Source organism: Staurois parvus, unplaced genomic scaffold (assembly GCF_062004578.1).
Source record: "Staurois parvus isolate SC_StPar_1 unplaced genomic scaffold, SC_StPar_1.0 ptg001329l, whole genome shotgun sequence".
Classification (NCBI taxonomy): Eukaryota; Metazoa; Chordata; class Amphibia; order Anura; family Ranidae; genus Staurois; species Staurois parvus.
Genome location: NW_028319125.1, coordinates 1,246,229 through 1,266,531, shown reverse-complemented (window position 1 = coordinate 1,266,531; position 20,303 = coordinate 1,246,229). Strand labels below are relative to the sequence as shown.

Below are 20,303 nucleotides of genomic sequence, written 5' to 3'. Positions count from 1 at the left end.
AGATTCATCTGTCTCCGATTTCCCCCACAGCACCTAGGCAAAAGTGATGTCATACTCTTCCAGCCAGTTCTCGGAGAATGTTGAGCAGCCCAAAGCTTGTGAGAGGATGATTCTGCACAACGTCTCTAGAGATTTGAGCTACTACTCATTCCCAGGGAGCTTGTTAGCAGGAGGATGAAGTCACATAAGTCACCTCTGGTACTATGGAAGTTAGGTCATGAAGAAGATTGAGCAGCCCAAACCTTGCAAGAAGATGACCCTGCACCGTTCTGCATGGTTTTCTCTCACAATTTGGGCTACACATCATTCCCAGGGATCTTGATGGCTGGAGGATGAAGTCACCCCCCTGCACTACAGAAGCCAGGGAAAGGCGAGTACATTATTCGACCATTTTCCCCCTACGGGTACATTTATGACGTTTGAAGCACTGTTTATTGTAAGAAGGAAGGCCACAATGAATTCAGGGATTTGGCCTGAAGGGAAGGGTCCATTTTAAAGTAAAGTATAGTCACAGCCAAAACTTTGTTTTAATAAAGTAGGGGGTGGTTAGACCTTTTGTCATGTTTTTATTGTGTCCTGGTGGCCATTATCACAATGGGAAAAAAAAAAAAAAAAAGGGACAGAGAAACCCAAAATTTTACAGTCGTCACCAAAAAAGAAAGTGGGGGCAATAGTTTTCCAATGGAGACATCCATTCTGCTGGTATCTGTTTAGGAGGGGATCTGCAGCGGTTCAGTTTCAGGTAGGTTGGCCAATTAATCCAGTATGGGCATCCCTCTGCCAAGCCATAGCCTTCAGCTATTTGTAGAGGATTACACAAAGAGTTTAGCCTAGCTGGGTCTGGACTCGGGGCCCTACTGTTAATTGAAGGAACCCAATACTGCTCCTAAGAGTACCTGTATTATTATTATTACATCGAGTTTATATAGCGCCAAAGGGTTTGCTCAGCGCTGTACAATATAGGGGGGGCAATACATGGCACAGTACAACAATAACAAACAATGTACGAGGGGTAAGAGGGCCCTACTCTTTCGAGCTTACAATCTAGGAGGGAGGGGGTAGTGGTACAGTAGGAAGTGGCTGAGGGGAATGAAGTGGTGGGAGGAATGAGGGAGAATGGCCATTAGGTGAGGGTGGGGTAGGCTTCCCTGAAGAGATGGGTTTTGAGGGAGCTCCTGAATGTGAGGAGGGAAGGCGACAGTCTGATGGATTGGGGCAGTGAGTTCCAGAGGATGGGGGAGGACCTGGAGAAGTCTTTCAGTCGTGCATGGGAGGAGGAGACCAGGGAGCAGGATAGAAGGAGGTCCTGTGAGGAGCGAAGGGTACGGGTAGGGCGGTACTTGGGGATCAGGTTGGCGAGGTAGTCAGGGGCAGTGTTGTGAATGGCTTTGTAGGTCAGGGTTAGAAGTTTAAATTTGATGCGTTGGGCAATTGGGAGCCAGTGGAGGGATAGGCAGAGGGGAGTGGCAGAGGTGGAGCGGTTGGTGAGGTGGATGAGTCTAGCCGCTGAGTTCAGGATGGTCTGAAGCGGGGAGAGCCTGCACTGGGGTAGGCCGGTGAAGAGGGAGTTGCAGTAGTCAAGGTGTGAGATAATCAGGGAGTGTACGAGTAGTTTAGTGGTGTCTGGGGTAAGGAAGGTACGTAATATAAGACTTTACACCCTGAAATGCCACGTCCATAAGGGCCAAAGCTTTATTCAGACACCTCCCAGGACATCAACCACACCCCCTATCCCTGGAAGTAGGTTTAACAATCCTCGGGAACAGTGGTCTCCAAACTGCAGCCCTTTGCTTGTCTTATCTGGCCCTTTAGACACTATTCCTCCCACTGACACCAACTCTTTCTCCCCCTAATACCAAAGATCGGGCATTATTTACTCCCACGTGGCGCAGTCCAGGCCCCCCTAAACTCTGAAGGACAGTAAGCTGTCCCTTTCTTGTTTGGAGACCCCTGTTCTGGAGTTGTCCTTTGTTGCAAGCAGCAAAAATTGGGTATCAGACTTTTCATAACCATCCATATAGATGCCAGCAGCTGGAAGAAGCCTTCCACTCCTTATTGATTCAGCAGTAATAAAACTAGAAAAAACATTCAGATTTTCACATTACAGCTACACTTTTCAGGAGCCATTTCACTGCACGTCTCAGGTATGCTGTCCCTCCTGCTCTATTTGACTTGGATGATAAGACTACTGGGCTGTACATATTGTTTGGCCTGTATTTGAATATGCAAACAGTTAAAGGCTAAGCCAGATAGAAAAATAAATAATGAGGCTTGGAACCGAGGTCATGCTGAACAAATTCACTAATATGTAGAAGTACAAAATCAATACAGTGCTAGTGCAGCTTAAAGGGGAAGAGAACCTCAAATGTTAGTAGCTCTGCACAAAGGAATATTGCAGATTCTATGCTCTAAAGCCCAACAGTGATACTAAAACACACACACACACGGTTTAATTTACATTCTCCGTTCTCTTTCTCTATGTGGATGATGGCACTGAGAGGTTTGTATTTTTATATGCCTATGCGTAAAAGGATTTGTAAACTGTACTAATGAACTTCTTTTATTTGGTCCCCCTTGATCTGTAAAATATACCATTGAGTGCATTTTGTAATATCTCCCAGATAAGTGGCAAAAAAAAAAAAACAAACAAAAAAAAAAAAAAAAAAAAAACTACTGATGCCGACAGAAATCAGCTAATAACGTCCTGCACTGCATTCTTTTCACATTAAACTGTTCCTATTTGAGGACTACAGTGCCTCTTCCTCTGTGTTCTGGAGAACAGGAGAAGGGGAGGCATTTGTAGTCCTGTCCTATGGTAACAACACTTCTCCTCCATAGATACAGTACAGTGAATGAGCGTTGTCACCCTAGAAAGGTGTGTTACTGGCAGGATCATGAGGTGAAAAGAAAGCCTAAATAACAAAATAGGGGAAAAATGCTGCCACCACATCTAAACAAAGATAGGCTGCTATCTATCCATCCATCTAATTTTAGTTCTTGGGTTTAAATACGCTTTAACATACTAAAATGGCCTGTGCCATTAGCACTCTGGAGAGCTGGACTACATAGTGCAGCTGTCAAGGTCGTTAGCAGTCTGACACGCTCCCTACATGGTATCCCAAGCAACAAAGCTTATGTTCCTTGAACAGCACTGTTAATTGGAGCATTGTGCATGGGGTGTGTCAGGCTGCTGGAGATCGGGACTCGGGGCTCTGTGTGAGTAGTGGCTCAGCTCTCCAGCGTGCTGCCAATTTATGGCAGCTTAATTCAGTATTGAGCATAAATACATCCAAAATATAAAAATAGGAAGAAGTAGAAGAAGGCCTATCATGTTTCACATGACTGTCATATGCCTTTAAGAGTTTTCTATATCTTGTCTCTGCCCCTCCCTTTCCTTTGGTTTAGCTAATGTTGTATAGATAGCCCTCCCCCTTTCCCAGGAATGCATTACAGCAAGCCTCATGGCATGGAGCAGAAACAGTATGATCTTTTGACCTATCGAATGTTCATCGTTGTAAGATTCTCACAGTTTATGGAATAAACTTCACAAGATCTGCAAGATATCATCTGATTGAGTCACTGACTGTGGTATCGAACTGAGGTTGAAGTTATCACCATCTCATCACAACTGTAAGTTACAGAAATCACACTATCAATGCTTAGAATGGAGAGACAGAACAAGGCCATATTTGTCATGTGCAACGCAGCCGGAATGTATCGCGTGCAACGCAGCCGGATTGTATCGCGTGCAACGCAGCCTGAATGTATCGCGTGCAACGCAGCCTGAATGTATCGCGTGCAACGCAGCCTGAATGTATCGCGTGCAACGCAGCCTGAATGTATCGCGTGCAACGCAGCCTGAATGTATCGCGTGCAACGCAGCCTGAATGTATCGCGTGCAACGCAGCCTGAATGTATCGCGTGCAACGCAGCCTGAATGTATCGCGTGCAACGCAGCCTGAATGTATCGCGTGCAACGCAGCCTGAATGTATCGCGTGCAACGCAGCCTGAATGTATCGCGTGCAACGCAGCCTGAATGTATCGCGTGCAACGCAGCCTGAATGTATCGCGTGCAACGCAGCCTGAATATATCGCATGTAATACAGCCGGAATATATCGTGTGTAACACAGCCTGAATATATCGTATGTAATACAGCCGGAATATATCGTGTGTAACACAGCCTGAATATATAACAAGTAAAAAGTAGGGTTTCAAGAGGGTCTTAACACTTTGATTCTGCCATGTGGTAAATGCAAGCTGTTCACCATTGACTATTTTTACTTATAGAGGCAGATTGCCTCGCACAGGGATTACTGGCAGGAAGACGGTGATGTAGGAAACCATTTCCTTTCATAATCGTAAGCTTTTCCTCTTTTCTTTCTCTTCAAGGCCAACTCTTTTTTTCATCATTTTGATGGGAAGGGGAAGGCATAGAACTCCTGCCAGATTTTGAGGTGCATCCATGGTCAAAATGTAAACACTTACTCATTTTCACACTGTATTTTAATTATTTCTAGCCTACACCTATAAATCTGAATGATCCTGACATTTGTAAAAAAAAAAAACAAAAAAACTTACTTTAACCACTTCCTGTCCAAGGTACATTTATAAACATCATATAATATATATATATATATATATATATATATCTCTTGGTGATCGCTGCAGCAATGATCAAAATATCCTCTTGTAGCCACAACGATTTCCTACAAAGTAAAAGTAATCCGGGCGGCTAACAAGCCACTGGATTACTTCTATAGGCGGTGGAAGGGGTCCCACCCCCCTCCCTCCGCCTTTACTGGGTTCTCCTGTGCAAATGGGGACGACAGCAATAACACGTCTAGTGGCATCCAGCTCCTGGCACACAGTGAGCCGTTCCTCCCACTGTGTGATGTCACAAACAGAAAGCAACGAGGATGTCGTCACTTCCTGTTCAGGTCTTTCGTTTACCTGGATGGTAACAGCCAGGGAAGCAGCCGATCAGACCAGTGTGTCTGATCGGTTGCATTGGAAGTCAAAAAGGAGAGATCGGGGGTCTAATAGACCCCCAATCTCTCCACAAAGAGGACCTGTCACAAAAATAAAAAAAAGTTACAGTGCAAAATATAAAAAAAAATATAATTTAGAAAGTGCCCCCGTTCTCTATGCTCACTCTGAAATGTGAACGCACACGTAGGACCCGCATGCATATACAGTATAAATGGCGATCGCACCACGCATGTGATGTATTACTGCATACGGCAGAGTGAGAGCTATGATTTTACCGCCAGACCTCCTGTGTAACTCTAAACTGGTAACCTGTAAAGGCTTTTATATAGCTGCCTATGGAGATTTTTAGATACTGTCATTTGGCATGTTTCACAGGTGGATGCACTTTTTAAAGCATGAAAGCTTTAGTATTTTTCTTGGCGCACCATCTTTTATGTTACCAAACAATTGGGTATTTTTACCAAAATAAGATTGCAAGTGGTTGAGGAGCTTCAGCCAGAGATCCAAAAATTAAAAGTCAGCAGCTACAAATACTGTAGCTGCTGACTTTTAATAAACCGACGCTCACTTTTCCCAAGGATCCAGCGCATCCTCTCCAGAGCCAGTTCACTGGTCTTCGGGTCCCCTGCGCTGGCACGCTAACTGCCGCTCCCCTCGCCCCCAAAATTACCTTCTGGATGAAGCTCCGCTTTTAAGATCCCCACACATTTACTTTTGTGAACTTTGTGACATATTCACTATGCCCTGTGAATAGGCACTGCTGTGTCACACATTTCACAGAACCCACCTTTTGAACTACAGAGATGCTGAGAGGAGGAGTTTCAGGAGGCGGAGTCAGTACAGGAATCACTGCGTGCAGGCAGCAAGGTAAAAATACATATGAGTGTAAGATCAACCACTGACATTACATAGAAGTTTATTATTTCTTCTCCATAGTCCTAAAGGACAAATTTAGATGATGCGGTCACTTACTTGAAACAGTTCTCCTCGTAAATGCTGTTCCAGATCTTCCAAGCATCAGATCCTTTGTACCCCGTGTATCGTTCCGGATTAATAAGCAAGTCGACATACTCTGCATCTGGAGACTCTTCATCTGAAAAAAAAAAAAAAAAAAAAAAATCTATGTATATGTAAAGAGCACTCCACCTTTCAATGGAAACCCTACGTGTTTCGTCTGTGCAAGGGACTGCCTTTTTTTTAATATGCGCTGAAGACTTCCCTTGAACAGACAAAACGCGTAGGGCAAGGCCAGTGGCCTAGGAAACCATCACACCCGCAGGATGGCAATTTTGTGCTTTATGTAACCCGAAGATGCTTGTGAAAGACCCTGACACTGACCAGCACCCCCCTCCCCCATGAAGAGAGCCTGGCATTGACCAACAACACCCCCACCCGAGAGAGCCTTCCACTACTACCACCACCTCCATCTATGCACTGGCAACGCCCCCCCCCCCCCGACCCTGCGAGAGCGAAGACACTCACCTTCACAGCACCAGACATCCCCAGGAACAAGAGTCAGGCTCTGCATATACCATCAAGCAGCCCCTCTCAGATCCCACCTGGTCCCCATGCTGTGTGTGTCCCTTCTTCCATCCCTTCTTTTGGGGGACGGCGCTGCCCCCCTGACAAATGTCGCCCTAGGCCGGGTGTCGGCAACCCGCGGCTCCAGAGCCGCATGCGGCTCTTTTTCACCTTTGCTGCGGCACCGGAGCACACTGCCCACCAGGTGACAGGCAATAGGGTTGCTGTAGCTCAGTGGTCGGCAAGCCACGGCTATTTACACATTTTAATGCGGCTCTTCTGTGTGCCGGGCGCCCGCTCCCCTCCCTCCTCTCGGGCGGCCGCCCCAAAAGTCAGGACTCTGCAGCTAGCCCAGCAATGGGCAAACTACGGCCCGGCGGACCTTTTAATCCGGCCCGCGGAGCGTGGCAAACATTGGCTGTCAGGATGTAGGCGGGGCAGCGTGACGAACTCCTCTCCTCTCACAGTCCGCCCTGAAGACCGGAACGGCGCGGGAACACGGCGAGAGGAACACGCGGAGCAAAGGTAAGTGAATTGACACAATATGGGGAATGAATTACTATAGGGGGGATGAATTACTATAGGGGGGATGAATTACTATATGGGGGATGAATTACTATGGGGGATGAATTACTATGGGGGATGAATTACTATAGGGGATGAATTACTATATGGGGGATGAATTACTATATGGGGGATGAATTTTCAGTTTTAAAAATGTGGCTCTCAAAATAAATTTCAATCGTGGTTTTGGCGAGATTTGGCTCAGTTGAAAAAAAAGGTTGCCCACCACTGACCTAAGGCTATGATTGTGATTATGACGATACACTGTGGCCCTGATTAACCCTTTGCTTACTGGGCCCTTAAACCCCCTTCATGACCAGAGCGCTTTTTGCAATATATGCAGTGTCGGATTTGTTTTAAATGTTGCAATGGTTTTGCGGCTCCCAGTCTTTTTTTCCCTCTCGGAAACGGGTCCAAGTGGCTCTTTATGTCTTAAAGGTTGCAGACCCCTGCCCTAGGCAAATGCCTTGATTGCCTTGTGGTAAATACTCCCCTGCACGTGGAACTGCAGCATTTGATTGTTATTAAAGATTCAGTACTGGCCCCTGATGGAGCCCTGAACTTCATAGCTTGATCTCTGGCAGTGGATTTCCACCTTTATTATAACATTACTTGAATTATGTTGCATATAAATCTGGTGACTTATGGTTTTATTTTGTCACTTTATTGGTGATCTTTTATGTATTTTTCTACACTATTATTCACATTATTTGATTAAGTGTTACTAAACCCAGGACCCTGCATTTACTATATGTGATCTCCCACAGTACACAGAACATGGAAATGCAATTATTTTAGTAAATATAGTCTGCTAAATACCTTTTCTCATCTGCAGTTAGAGCTGCACTGGTTAAAGTTTGCAGGAGTTTTCATTCTCCTCTAATTGTCCTATGAGGCTGCCTGACCACCGAATCTCTATCTGGACAGTGCTTATTAGCCCTGTGCTAATCACATGCACTCTCCCAAGAAAAAAAACAAAAAAAAAAAAACAAACACTCTAGCAAATGCACACCAAAATGAGCATGTGCAGTTAGCCCCCAAGGCTCTGTTCTATCAGCAAATGGATTGTGGACAGTGAAAGAAGGGCAGGTTCAGAGAAGACAGGATCAAACAGCCTTTTTACACAATGGAGAGGCTTAACCCCTTGGGTTCCACAGCGAGTATAACAAGTATGCTTTACTGCATATACAGACTGATTTTTACTTGGGTTTAGTAACAATTTAATCAAAAAAATCAAAATCACAGTGAAAGAAATTAAAGGTTTTGCGCATGCTTTTGGTATATTAATTACATCTGCGTGCTTGGCTCTCATGTTATCTTTCCAGTCTGATATCAGGAGGAGGACAGGCCACATACCGTCATGTTCGCAGAAATTATCATCGGAGTTATCGTCATGATGATTCCACTGTGAAAAGGCTTCTTGTGCGGCTTCACTGCAAGAAGAAATGTCACAATAAGGCGAAGCTCTCATTTCCTTACAACTTCTGAGTCTTAGGGCTCGTTCACACTTGATTTTTTCCAACTCTTGCCAAAACGCCCCTATAGCGTTTGACAAGCGTTGGTCCGGCGTTTGCGGAGCGTTTTTAACGCTCCACAAACGCTTCAAAAATGCCGTATGCACGGTTTAGTGGCGGTTACTAGGCGTTTGCTAAGCTTTAAAATGCCCCACAAACGCCTATAATGAAGTTTGAATGGTGTTAACGCTCCGCAAATGCCTCGCAACCGCACCGCAAACACCGGCCGGGCGTTTGCGGAGCAGCACCATAGAGTTTTATAGGAGGCTTCAACTCCTCCTGACTCGACCAGAGGCGCTCATTTTGCCGTGACGCGACGCTAACGCTCCGTGTGAACAGCGCTATGTGCTGCAATGTACAGAATTTTCCGAGGCGTTTGGAAAACGGTAAAAACGCTTCCCAAATGCCTAGTCTGCCGCTTGCTGACAAGGCTAGTGTGAACGTAGCCTTAAGTTGGCCATGCATTGATCGAAGTTAGGTCAGCTCAATCCATCTGTGGCCGTACCTGGCCAGAAGAAGTCGATCTATCGATTGACTTCTTATGAACAGTCTTCTTGGAAAACCTCCATATGATCAACATTTGCAGCCAACCGGCTGCAGTGCTGATCAAGTGTATTTTCTGACAGAGGGGGGCCAGAGTCCCTGCTGTAATACAATGACACAATGGGGAAGATTCCTGCATCTGCATTGAATGTGTGAATCGAGTCAGTTCTTGTTTAACATGCTGGCTAAAAAAAAAAAAAAAAAAAAAAAAAAAAAAAACGTGCATGGTCAGCTTTACTCATAGTGGAGTTATGGAGTGTGTAATATATATATATATATATTCACTCACCTCAAGGATTCATCCACAGCACCCAACCTCTTCTCTTTCTCACACTCCAGCTCACCATTCCGATTTGCAGCCTCGGTGTACTACAAGAAACAGAGAAAGCACATTATATATATACACACATGTAAGCAAGAGCACTTTATTTTTTTATTTTTTTAAGTCCGCAAACGTGCAAACTACAACGAAAAACCCGTAAGTGATCACAAAAAATGTGCAAGTGCGAACACCACACGAAAAAGTGCACTTAGGGGTGTGCTTGTCCTACCCCCGGAAGGGTTGGACCGTTCACCCGATCCCCCGGGGCACGAAGCTCCTGACAGGGACAAGGTTCCCATTTGGTCCTAAAGGCCTGGTGGACCACCGTTCCTTATGCCCAGCCGAAGCCGGACATCCAGTACTAGGCAAGGGGGTTCTCCCGAAGAGAAAACCCCCTAGGGATCAGGGGAGGAAGGAGCCGTAGGGCCACACATCCTCCCCCTACACTTCAGGTAAGGCCCGAGGACCCACACCCTCCATCCATGAAAAACACACACATAAGAACAGAAAAAGTGACAAAACGTGGGAGTGATTAAATAAATAAATAAAAAATAAAAAAGTGGTACCGTGCCTAATAGTGCACAGACCAGGCCCTGAGGCCTGTAAGCAAGAGCACTTTATGGCCATCTCTTAAGTGGCAGTGTTTGATGAAGATTTAGGTCCAGTCCGCCACGTCTATCTCAGATGCCAAGTCTTGTTCCCACTGAGTCACATAAGAGAGAGAGGAGGGGACGATGCTCAACTGTTCAAGGAAAAAAGGCCCAAGGAGTGTTGGCAGACATCTTCAAACATCGTTTCCCGGCCTGGCCAACCTTTGCATTGATTTGATTTCAGTTCTTTAAATCATGGGGGCTCTGCATCACATGTAGGTGGTCTGTATGCAAATACAGCCTGCCAAGGAACGCCCACTCCTCCAGAATGAAATCCACTCAAGGCATTTTGATTTTTCCATATTTCCTTCCAAGAGCCAGCCCACTGCTTACATCAGGAACGAAAGCTCTTGAGAGAAGTACTGAGGCAGGGTGCTGTGATGTTTTCAGGAAGTTATCTATGGCACCCTGCCTGCCCCTCCCACCAACTGTGATCTGCCTGCATTGCATAGATAAGCACAGAGACTCCGTGTCACTGCCTCTAAAATAAGGTGTGTAATGAAAACAGAAAGGCTTTAGTTAATAATTTCATTAGCATGTTGATGAGCAGAGAAAGGAGGAACGAGGGAAGGCAAAACATAAGCAGATTAAACTTCAGCTTTAATGACTACAGCGCTGCATTCATTTGTGACTTTTAAATCTGTCTGGGGTTTAGCTTTAATAAAATATTCATTAAAGGATTTAATACAGCTGCACACAGCCACCTGCAGCATCTCTTTTTTTTTTTTCAATATTACTTGGAGTAGAAGGACTGTAGCAAGGATTACGCTCGGTGAAGAATTACATTCTGTGTCCCTGGTGAGCCGACAGACAAATGCGTCCCGTGCTTAGTTTTCCCACACCTCTCTGACGTCTATTTCTGACTCACATGGGACAGAAGCCATTTAGGATTGGGGGGAAAAAAAATAAAATAAAAATATTCCCCTGCCGTCTTTATCTTCTCTGCCGCTGTGACACGGTGTTTACTGAACTGTGGAAGCTCCAAGCACAATCAGAGTAAATGTAATTTATTTTCTTTTTAATTAAATCCTTCAACATACAAGTTTACAGAAGAGTTCCACAATGTAAGGAAGGCTGGTCCTCCTGCTGGTCACAATACAGAGCCAAAGTGGCTGAAGCAGAACTTACTGAAGTAGGGACCATATAAGCCCTCCGGCAGATAGGGACTATTAATGGAACTATTTCATCAGTGAATGGGAGTACAAAAAACGAATTCCAGAAATTGTTATATCTGCAGAGTATCAGATCAACCTTGCCACACAATTATCAGGGGCATCCCCTTGCTAAACAGGTGAACACAGCATGCATCCAATCCTATGTGCAGGCTTTCCCTGCATCTGAGGATTTGGTGTTGGCTTCTTGCAGATGCTCATTATGGTCCACAATCCAGAATATATTACAAAGGAAAGTGATGGTTAAAGCTTAAAAAGCTGAACTAAATAAACAAACAAAAAAAAAAAATTTAAAAGTGAAAGTCTATTTTGTATATTTTATCTACAGGTAAGATGTTAAAGCGGAGCTCCACCCAAAAGGGGAAGTTCCACTTTAAGGACTGCTCCCCCGCTCCCCATTAAGGATTGGTACCTTTGGGGGGGCGGGAGTGGGTACCCGAGTTTGATAGGTACTCGCTCCCACTTCCAGTCCGACTGCCTAGGTGATCGGAAGGTGTCCTCCCTCCCTGTAGTCTTTTGGGACACGTGACAGGTCTCAGAAGACTACAGGACCATTCAGGAAGCGCAGCGCTACTCGCGCATGCGCAGTGGGTACCCGCCAGTGAAGCCGCAAGCTGTCACAGCTGGGTGCCCACACTGAAGGTGCCGGCCTCCTGGAATCCAGGACGGCCAGTGAAACGGGTTGCGGAGGACACACCACGGGACCGAGGGACAGGTAAGTGGCTGTTTTTTTTAAAAGTCAGCAGCTACAGTTTTTGTAGCTGCTGACTTTTATGACAGCGTGAGTGCAACTCCGCTTTAATAAGGTTTACCTGTAGGTACTGTAAATATCTCCTAAACGTGCACAGTTTAGAAGATGTTTACTTTTATAGCGCCGTTGATTTCACTGATGCATGTACACTGCGATATGAATAGACGGCATGACGTCCATTGAGAGAGCTGTGCAGCGGCCGAGACTTCTGCGCACATGCGCGGACGTGACATCATTGTGACTCGGCCAGTCAAATAGCTGCGTACTGTGAACCCGGAAAGGAAGACTGGGTGAAGATGGAAGCCTCGGGGAGCTATGCATACTAGCATATTATGATCTGAACGTGCAGAGAGAAGATTTTTATTATCTGAGGTTCACTACCACTTTAAAGTGGCTCTAAAGTCATGCTTTTTTTTTTAACCGTAGAATATGTAAACCTAACATGCCATCCCTCTCTGCCAATCCCTCCACTGGTCTCCACTCAGTGTCCTCCACCCCTCTCTGCCAATCCCTCCACTGGCCTCCACTCAGTGTCCTCCATCCCTCTCTGCCAATCCCTCCACTGGCCTCCACTCAGTGTCCTCCACCCCTCTCTGCCAATCCCTCCACTGGCTTCCTATTCCCCAACGAATAAAATTCAAAACATTAACAATAACATATAAAGCCATTTATAACTCCGCTCCAAATTACATCACCGACCTTGTCTCCAAATATCACCCAAAACGTACTCTCCGCTCCTCGCACGACCTCCTGCTCTCTAGCTCCCTTGTCTCCTCCTCCCATGCTAGTCTCCAGAGCATCCCCCATCCTCTGGAACTCTCTACCTCAATCTATCAGACTATTGCCTACTCTGCCCACTTTTAGGAGATCTCTGAAAACCTCTCTCTTCAGGGAAGCCTATCCTGCCCTCAGCTAATAATGGAAGCTTCTATTCCTCCTACCAGTCCATCCCTCACAGTTATTAATTTTTGTACCACTAGCCCCTCCCTCTTAGATTGTAAGCTCCAAGGAGCAGGGCCCTCCTAACACTCTTGCATTGAACTGTATTGTTGCTGTATTGTCTCCCTTTATTTTGAAAAGTGCTGAGCAAACTGTTGGCGCTATATAAATCATGTATTATAATAATCATTTTATATTCCCGATACAGTGCTGTGAATAAGTATTTGCCTTCTTCCTGATTTTTTTTTTGTTTTTGCATATTTTTCACTCTTAAATTATTCCGATAAAACAAAAATTTAACATTGCACAAATGCAGTTTTTAAATGATGATTTTATTTATAGACTGTCCAAACCTGCCTGGCCCTATGTGAAAAAGTAATTGCCCTCTAAAAGTAATAACTGGTTGTGCCACCCTTGGCGACAACAAATGCAACTACAATACCTTAATTCTGATTTTTTTAAGACAGAAATTTAGAGGTGGACTTACTGGTGTATTTTGGATCATTGTCTTGCTGCATAATCCAAGTGCACTTGAGCTTGAGGTCAGGAACTGATAGCCAGATATTCTCCTTCAGGACCTGGACAACTTGCCATAATTGATGGAACCATGAATTCTGCGCTCTACCAGAATATCTTCAAGCTGCAAAGCAGCCCCAGACCATCACACTCCCACCACGTTCGACTGCTGGTATGATGTTCTTTTTATGAAATGCTGTGGTAGTTTTATGGCAGATGTAACGGGACGCACACCTTCCAGGACGTTCAACTTTTGTCTCTTCGGTCCACAGAATATTTGCCCAAAAGTCTTGGGGATAATCAAGATGTCTTTCGGCAAATGTGAGACGGGCTTTTGTGTTTTTTGGTCAGCAGTGGCTTTCGTCTTGGAACCCTCCCATGGATGCCATTTTTGCCCAGTCTTTCTTATTGTTGAATCATGAGCATTGACCTTAACTGAGGCAAGCGAGGCCTGCAGTTCTTTAGATGTAATTTTGGTTTTATTTATGACCCCCTGGATGAGTCGTCATTATGCTCTTGGAGTGATTTGAGTAGGGTTGCCACTCCTGGGAAGGTTCACCAGTGTTCCAAGTTTTCACCATTTGTGGATAATGGCTCTCACTGTGGTTTGCTGGAGTCCCAAAGCCCTAGAAATGACTTTGTAACCTTTTCCAGACTGATAAATGTCAATTACTTTGTTTCTAATCGGTTCTTGAATGTCTATAGATCACAGCATGATATGTCGCTTTTTGAGATCTTTTAGCGTGCTTCACTTTGTCAGACAGCTTGTATTTAAGTGATTTCTTGATTTAACAGGTCTGGAAGTAATCAAGCCTGGGTATTTATATTGTTTTTTTTAATATGTATACACAAATGTTTTGCCTTTCATTTCTATTCTAAATTGAATGGGTTGTTTTACAAAGTCACGGTTAAAACTTTAAAAAGGATCTGTTCACCTTTGGGAACATGTTCCACCCATTTTTAGGGTGGAGCTTGCAACACTGCTGCAGGCTCTCCTCATTCTGCCTCTAGTGACAGATTTGGGGATCTTCTCCCTGAACACTTGCAGTCACAATGATGAATGCTCTAGGTCAGCGGTTCTCAACCTGGGGGTCGAACGACACTTTCCCAGGGGTCGCCTAAGACCATCGGAAAACACATATTTCCGATGGCCTTAGGAACCGAGACACTGCTCCTTGATCCGTCTCCAGGTGTGGGCGGGATGACATGCCGTCCCTGTCATCTGGACACACCCCCGGGATCAATCCTTCCTCGTCGGTGATTGGCCGCCGAAACTGTAGCTCAGGAGAGGCACACAGGCGGCCAATCACCGGCGAGGAGGTGGAGCTTGGAAAGGAGGAGCCGAGCGGCACCGCGAAGATCGAGCGAGTGAAGAGGAGGAGAGCGGCCGGAGAAGGAAGACATCTGACCGGTAAGTGTCTGTACCATGGGAGAGGGAGGGAGGGAGCGAGCCCAGGCTGGAGCAGGGGTCAGCAAGGTAAGTATCATTGGTGTCAGTGGGAGGAATAGTGCCCAATCATTGGTGTCACTAATACTAATGATGGGGCACTATTCCTCCCCCCACTGATACCAGTGATGGGGCACTATTCCTCCCACTGACACCAATGATGGGGCACTATTCCCCCCACTGACACCAATGATGGAGCACTATTCCCCCCACTGACACCAATGATGGGGCACTATTCCTCCCCCCACTGACACCAATGATGGGGCACTATTCCTCCCCCCACTGACACCAATGATGGGGCACTATTCCTCCCCCCACTGACACCTATGATGGGGCACTATTCCTCCCCCCACTGACACCTATGATGGGGCACTATTCCTCCCCCCACTGACACATATGATGGGGCACTATTCCTCCCCCCACTGACACCAACGATGGGGCACTATTCCTCCCCCCACTGACACCAACGATGGGGCACTATTCCTCCCACTGACAGCAACGTTGGGGCACTATTGCTCCCCCTGATACCAATGATGGGGCACTATTCCTCCCACTGACACCAATGATGGGGGCACTATTCCTCCTACTGACACCAATGTTGGGGCACTATTCCTCCCACTGACACCAGTGTTGGGGCACTATTCCTCCCACTGACACCAATGATGGGGCACTATTCCTCCCCCCACTGACACCTACGATGGGGCACTATTCCTCCCCCCACTGACACCAATGATGGGGCACTATTCCTCCCCCCACTGACACCTACGATGGGGCACTATTCCTCCCCCCACTGACACCAACGATGGGGCACTATTCCTCCCCCCACTGACACCAACGATGGGGCACTATTCCCCCCACTGACACCAATGATGGGGCACTATTCCTCCCACTGACACCTATGATGGGGCACTATTCCTCCCACTGACACCTATGATGGGGCACTATTCCTCCCACTGACACCTATGATGGGGCACTATTCCTCCCACTGACACCAATGATGGGGCACTATTCCTCCCACTGACACCAATGATGGGGCACTATTCCTCCCACTGACACCTATGATGGGGCACTATTCCTCCCACTGACACCAATGATGGGGCACTATTCCTCCCACTGACACCAATGATGGGGCACTATTCCTACCACGGACACCAATGATGGGGCACTATTCCTACCACTGACACCAATGATGGGTCACTATTCCTCCCATTGACATCAGTGATGGGACACTAGTCCTCCCACTGACACCAATGACGTGGCACTACTCCTCCCACTGCAAAATTACAGTTATGAAGTAGCAACGAAAATAATTTTATGGTTGGGGGTCACCACAACATGAGGAACTGTATTAAGGGGTCGTGGCATTAGAAAGGTTGAGAACCACTGCTCTAGGTAGTTCATTGATAGTTCCTGTCATTGTTTAACTGCCTGCGCATACGAGGTACAAGAAGTTTCCACTGATGGTCTGCAGGAATCTTGCATTGCACCCGTGATCTGCTGATCATGAGTGCAATACTTTACAGGCTCCTAATAAAAAAAAAGGAATAAATGCACATTTTCTTTTACCTGCAAAAAAATGCATTTATTATTTTTAAAAAAGTGAACTTATCCTTTAATGCATTCTCTGCAAAGAGGTAAAAAACACCCCACTAGCTGTTCCCCCAAACCCCTCCCTAAACACTTAGCCAATTCCTCTCACAGATTCAGAGCGGTGCTGACTGCGGCCCTGTTCTCTTCTTTTCCTGGTCTCACAGGAGACACAGAGCAGCAGGACCATTGGTGCCTATTGCTGTCAGTCAAACTCCTCTGAGGAGGGAGTGGGGGCATGGCTTCCTGACACTGTGTATATCTGTGGATGCACACAGCCTGTCTCAGGAGCATGCCTGTACAGGTGCCCCCATAGTACGTGGCTTGCTAAGGAGACACTCACTGGAGGGAGAAGAAGACTGTGCTCCTAATTTCCTGTTTGAGTTGAAAACCTTGTCTCTGCTTTACAGAAAAATCAGAAGTATTGTGGTCAGCTCTGCCGGCGTTCCCAAATGCTAGACTACAGATCAGCACCACATCTACATAAAATAAGGGGAAGATTTTCTGTAGTTCAGTGGAGGAAGACTGCACAGGGTTCACCATACTGTTAGTAATTTCAGGGCAGCAAAGGCACTGTGTTGTCAGCTCACAAACTTTGTGGCAGATCTATAGATATTTTTCTGTACTTGTGTATTTAAAGAGATAAAACATTGGGAAATTTGCACATATTGCAAAGACGTTAAGAATGTATATTTTTGAATTTTACCTAGACATACAGTTTGAAGCTGAACTCAAGGCAAACAGCTAAATATAGACATGAAATCCTGCCAAAGCATTTCATTTTCGTCCATTAAGTCCTCAGAATCACACAGCTCTGTCACATAGCACATCTTTGTGGCAAGGCAGAAAACCTTATTTTTCTCTGCTGCAGATAAGCAACACTTGAGGGTCTTGTCCCTCCCCAGCCTTTGACTGCACACTGATAAAAAGAATCTGCAGACTGATGAGAATCTCTCTCTTATCAACCGGTTTCCTTAGCACAACAGCACTCATGTACAACTGGCCATGTCACTCTCCTTGACAGAGCTCTACTGGATACCAAATCAAGTTCTTAAAATCTAGTTTAAAAAATAAATAAATAAAAAAAATGTTGGCTCCTGCTACTGTCAATCACAGCCAGTGAACCAATGAAGAGAGAGCAGGGGCGGGGCTAAGCTGGACTGCGTGTGTATGGAAATGCAGTGCAGCGGCTTGGGAGCGGTTTGCTCTGGAGGCACTCGGCAGGAGGGAGAGGCCAGGAGCGCCGACAGGGGACCCGAAAAGAGGAGAATCAGGACTGCTCTGTGCAGAACTATTGCACAGAGCAGGCAAGTATTACATGTTAGTTTTTTTTTTAAATGACTTTAATATCACTTTAACGAGGTATTCATGAATACAGAGCCGCATTCATTTGTGCATTTTATATATGCTTGGAGTTCAAAATTACGTGTTCGTTTACCTCTTCAGTATTGTGCCTTTGTCTGCAACCCAAAATCTGTTTGCCTTTGTTATAGGACTCATAAAAAGGCAGCTGCAGATAGAATATATTGCATGTCAGTCTCGGCAATCTAGGCAGTAATATAAAACAGCTGACTCCTTTAAAACCAAGCCTGGTGAACAATCTACCGTAATCTCAAAGTACAATCTTTCTGTCTAAAAAGAGAACGATGGTTCAACTATAATGGGCCTTTTATCACAAAAAGGAAGATAATTTTCTTTTATAAGCTTCCAAAATAATCATTGGATCCGCCTGGCAATAGCGCTTTCCATAACCTTCCTGCGACACTCGCAAACTAAACAATCTAAAACTTTCCTCGACCTTCAAGAAGCGGACACACACCAATGGACAGACAATTTATGCAACCCAAACTTTCTGGAGTATTATTAACAGGAAACGTCCACGAGGCGATCATCATTTCCACGCATTTGTAAAAAAATATATTAGTTTTAATGAGCATCTGAACCTGAATTATAAAACCTAATGATGGAAAAAAGGTGAAGTGAGGGCAATGCAGGTTGGGCTTGGCTTTTCCAGCATCGAAGAGTTTATATTTTTAAGTCTTCAGCTAAACAAATCAAAAGATATATATCTCTGCTATCACTTTTTTTTAGGTTTTGCCAGAAAAATCCCCACAGATTCTTCCAGAAATCCAGTGAGCTCCTAGAATCCTAGGCAGCAACGTTAACCCTTCCCCATTTCCCCTGCTGGACTACAGTATACCTCTGGCTGGTTCACATAGGGCGTATATAGCTGCAGTGACAGTACAATAAAGAGCCGCCACTCTGTGCCATGATGGTGATGCGCCTCCAGGGGCAGACTGACAACTCATGGGGCCCCCGGGCAATAGGGGATCATGGGGCCCCTGTGTCTTTGCCCAAACTCAAAAAAGCCTATGAAAAAAAAAAAAAAAGTGTACCAGGGGCATCTCATGGGGCCCCCTACTGACCCCGGGCCCTCAGGCAGTGCCCCAGTTTCCAAATGGTCAGTCCGCCCCTGTGCGCCTCCTATACGTATGCATGAGAGTGATGCCAACCTGGTCCAGCCAAACAAGTGGCCGAAGAGTTGGAAAGTGGAAAGAAGACCAGGAGAAGATAGCAGTGCCCATGACCAACGGGAGTACTGACAGCACAGTGCTGGATGAGATTAGCCAGTTAAATATGCCAAAATGTACTAATAAGCTCCATACTGACACATTACAGCTAAATGCTACCAGAGCCCAAAATTTTAAAAATGGTTTTGCAGAGGTTATTTTTTTAAGTGCATGAATGCCAAGTAGCGTTCGTATAAAAGGACCTGTTCACACGACTGCAGAAAGTAGCATTTTTCTGTACTAGAAGAACAAGAATCACCGCTAGGGCACATCAAAAACAAAAAAGGTATATGTGCCCCATTAATATATCTATATAGTCCTCCCACGCTCTAGGCCTCCTAATCAATATTACAAAAAGCTGCTAACACCTTACCATTTACCAAATGGGAAAATACCGAATAGAAAGCTAGCACCAACTAGCCTTCTACTATGTGCCCCATTCACACTGCAATACAGCCCGGAGGTGTGCATCACAACGCACAGAAACCACCATATAGCAGCACAATGCACAGCGCTGCTGTGCAGGAACATTAATAAAAAGGGTCAATTTGGGCACTTTCAATGAGGGGGCGCCAAAAAAATAAACTGCATGATGTGGTAAAATACACATCACACTGTCCCCTGCCACATCCAACTGCAGCCAAAAATGGACAGCAGCCTGGCATTGTGAATGGGTCCCAACACTTTTTGTGGACTGAGATGCTAGCCAAGAGATTACACAGGCATGTAAATCATGGTAGCTTTGCAGAGAGTAGCCCCTGCGGCCGCCTATCTCGTGTCTTTGTAGTTACAATGCTGCAGTCTGGTCACTGGGGGGGGGGGGGGGGGGGTGACTGAGAAAATGCTTCCTCCTGCCTGCAGCACAGTGATTACATCATCTCAGCCTAAACAAAGTCGCTAACTGAAGGTCGAGGACTGAGATTTTTTTTTTTAATACCAGGTGAAAGTTTTCTGGAAAAAAAAAGAAAAAAGTGACTGTCACCCAATGCATTGGTCACAAATACCTTCCCAGTGCCAGAAAACATTTGTCGTTCAAATACAATATTATTTTCAAACAAACCAATTAGCTGTGAAATGCACAATCCTAGCTGCTCTAGGTTTTGTAAGTGCAAACCAAGCGGTATGATTCTTTGGCATACAGACCATGCCCATGTGTGGCCAGCATTACAGGGGCCACGGGAGACTAATAATGGCATTTGCCTCGGCAGCTGACTTG

General features: G+C 45.6%; 1 protein-coding gene across 1 annotated transcript in view; it reads right to left on the bottom strand.

Moving 5' to 3' along the window:
- The window catches only part of ERO1A (endoplasmic reticulum oxidoreductase 1 alpha), a 68,590-nt gene that overhangs the window by 23,417 nt on the left and 24,870 nt on the right, over positions 1–20,303 (bottom strand). Inside the window, exons 5-7 of the mRNA XM_089661362.1 lie at positions 9,423–9,502; positions 8,433–8,509; positions 5,964–6,084 (exon numbers count right to left, since the gene is read on the bottom strand). Coding sequence (XP_089517488.1) covers positions 5,964–6,084; positions 8,433–8,509; positions 9,423–9,502 — 278 coding nt within the window. The remainder of the gene's footprint in view (positions 1–5,963; positions 6,085–8,432; positions 8,510–9,422; positions 9,503–20,303) is intronic.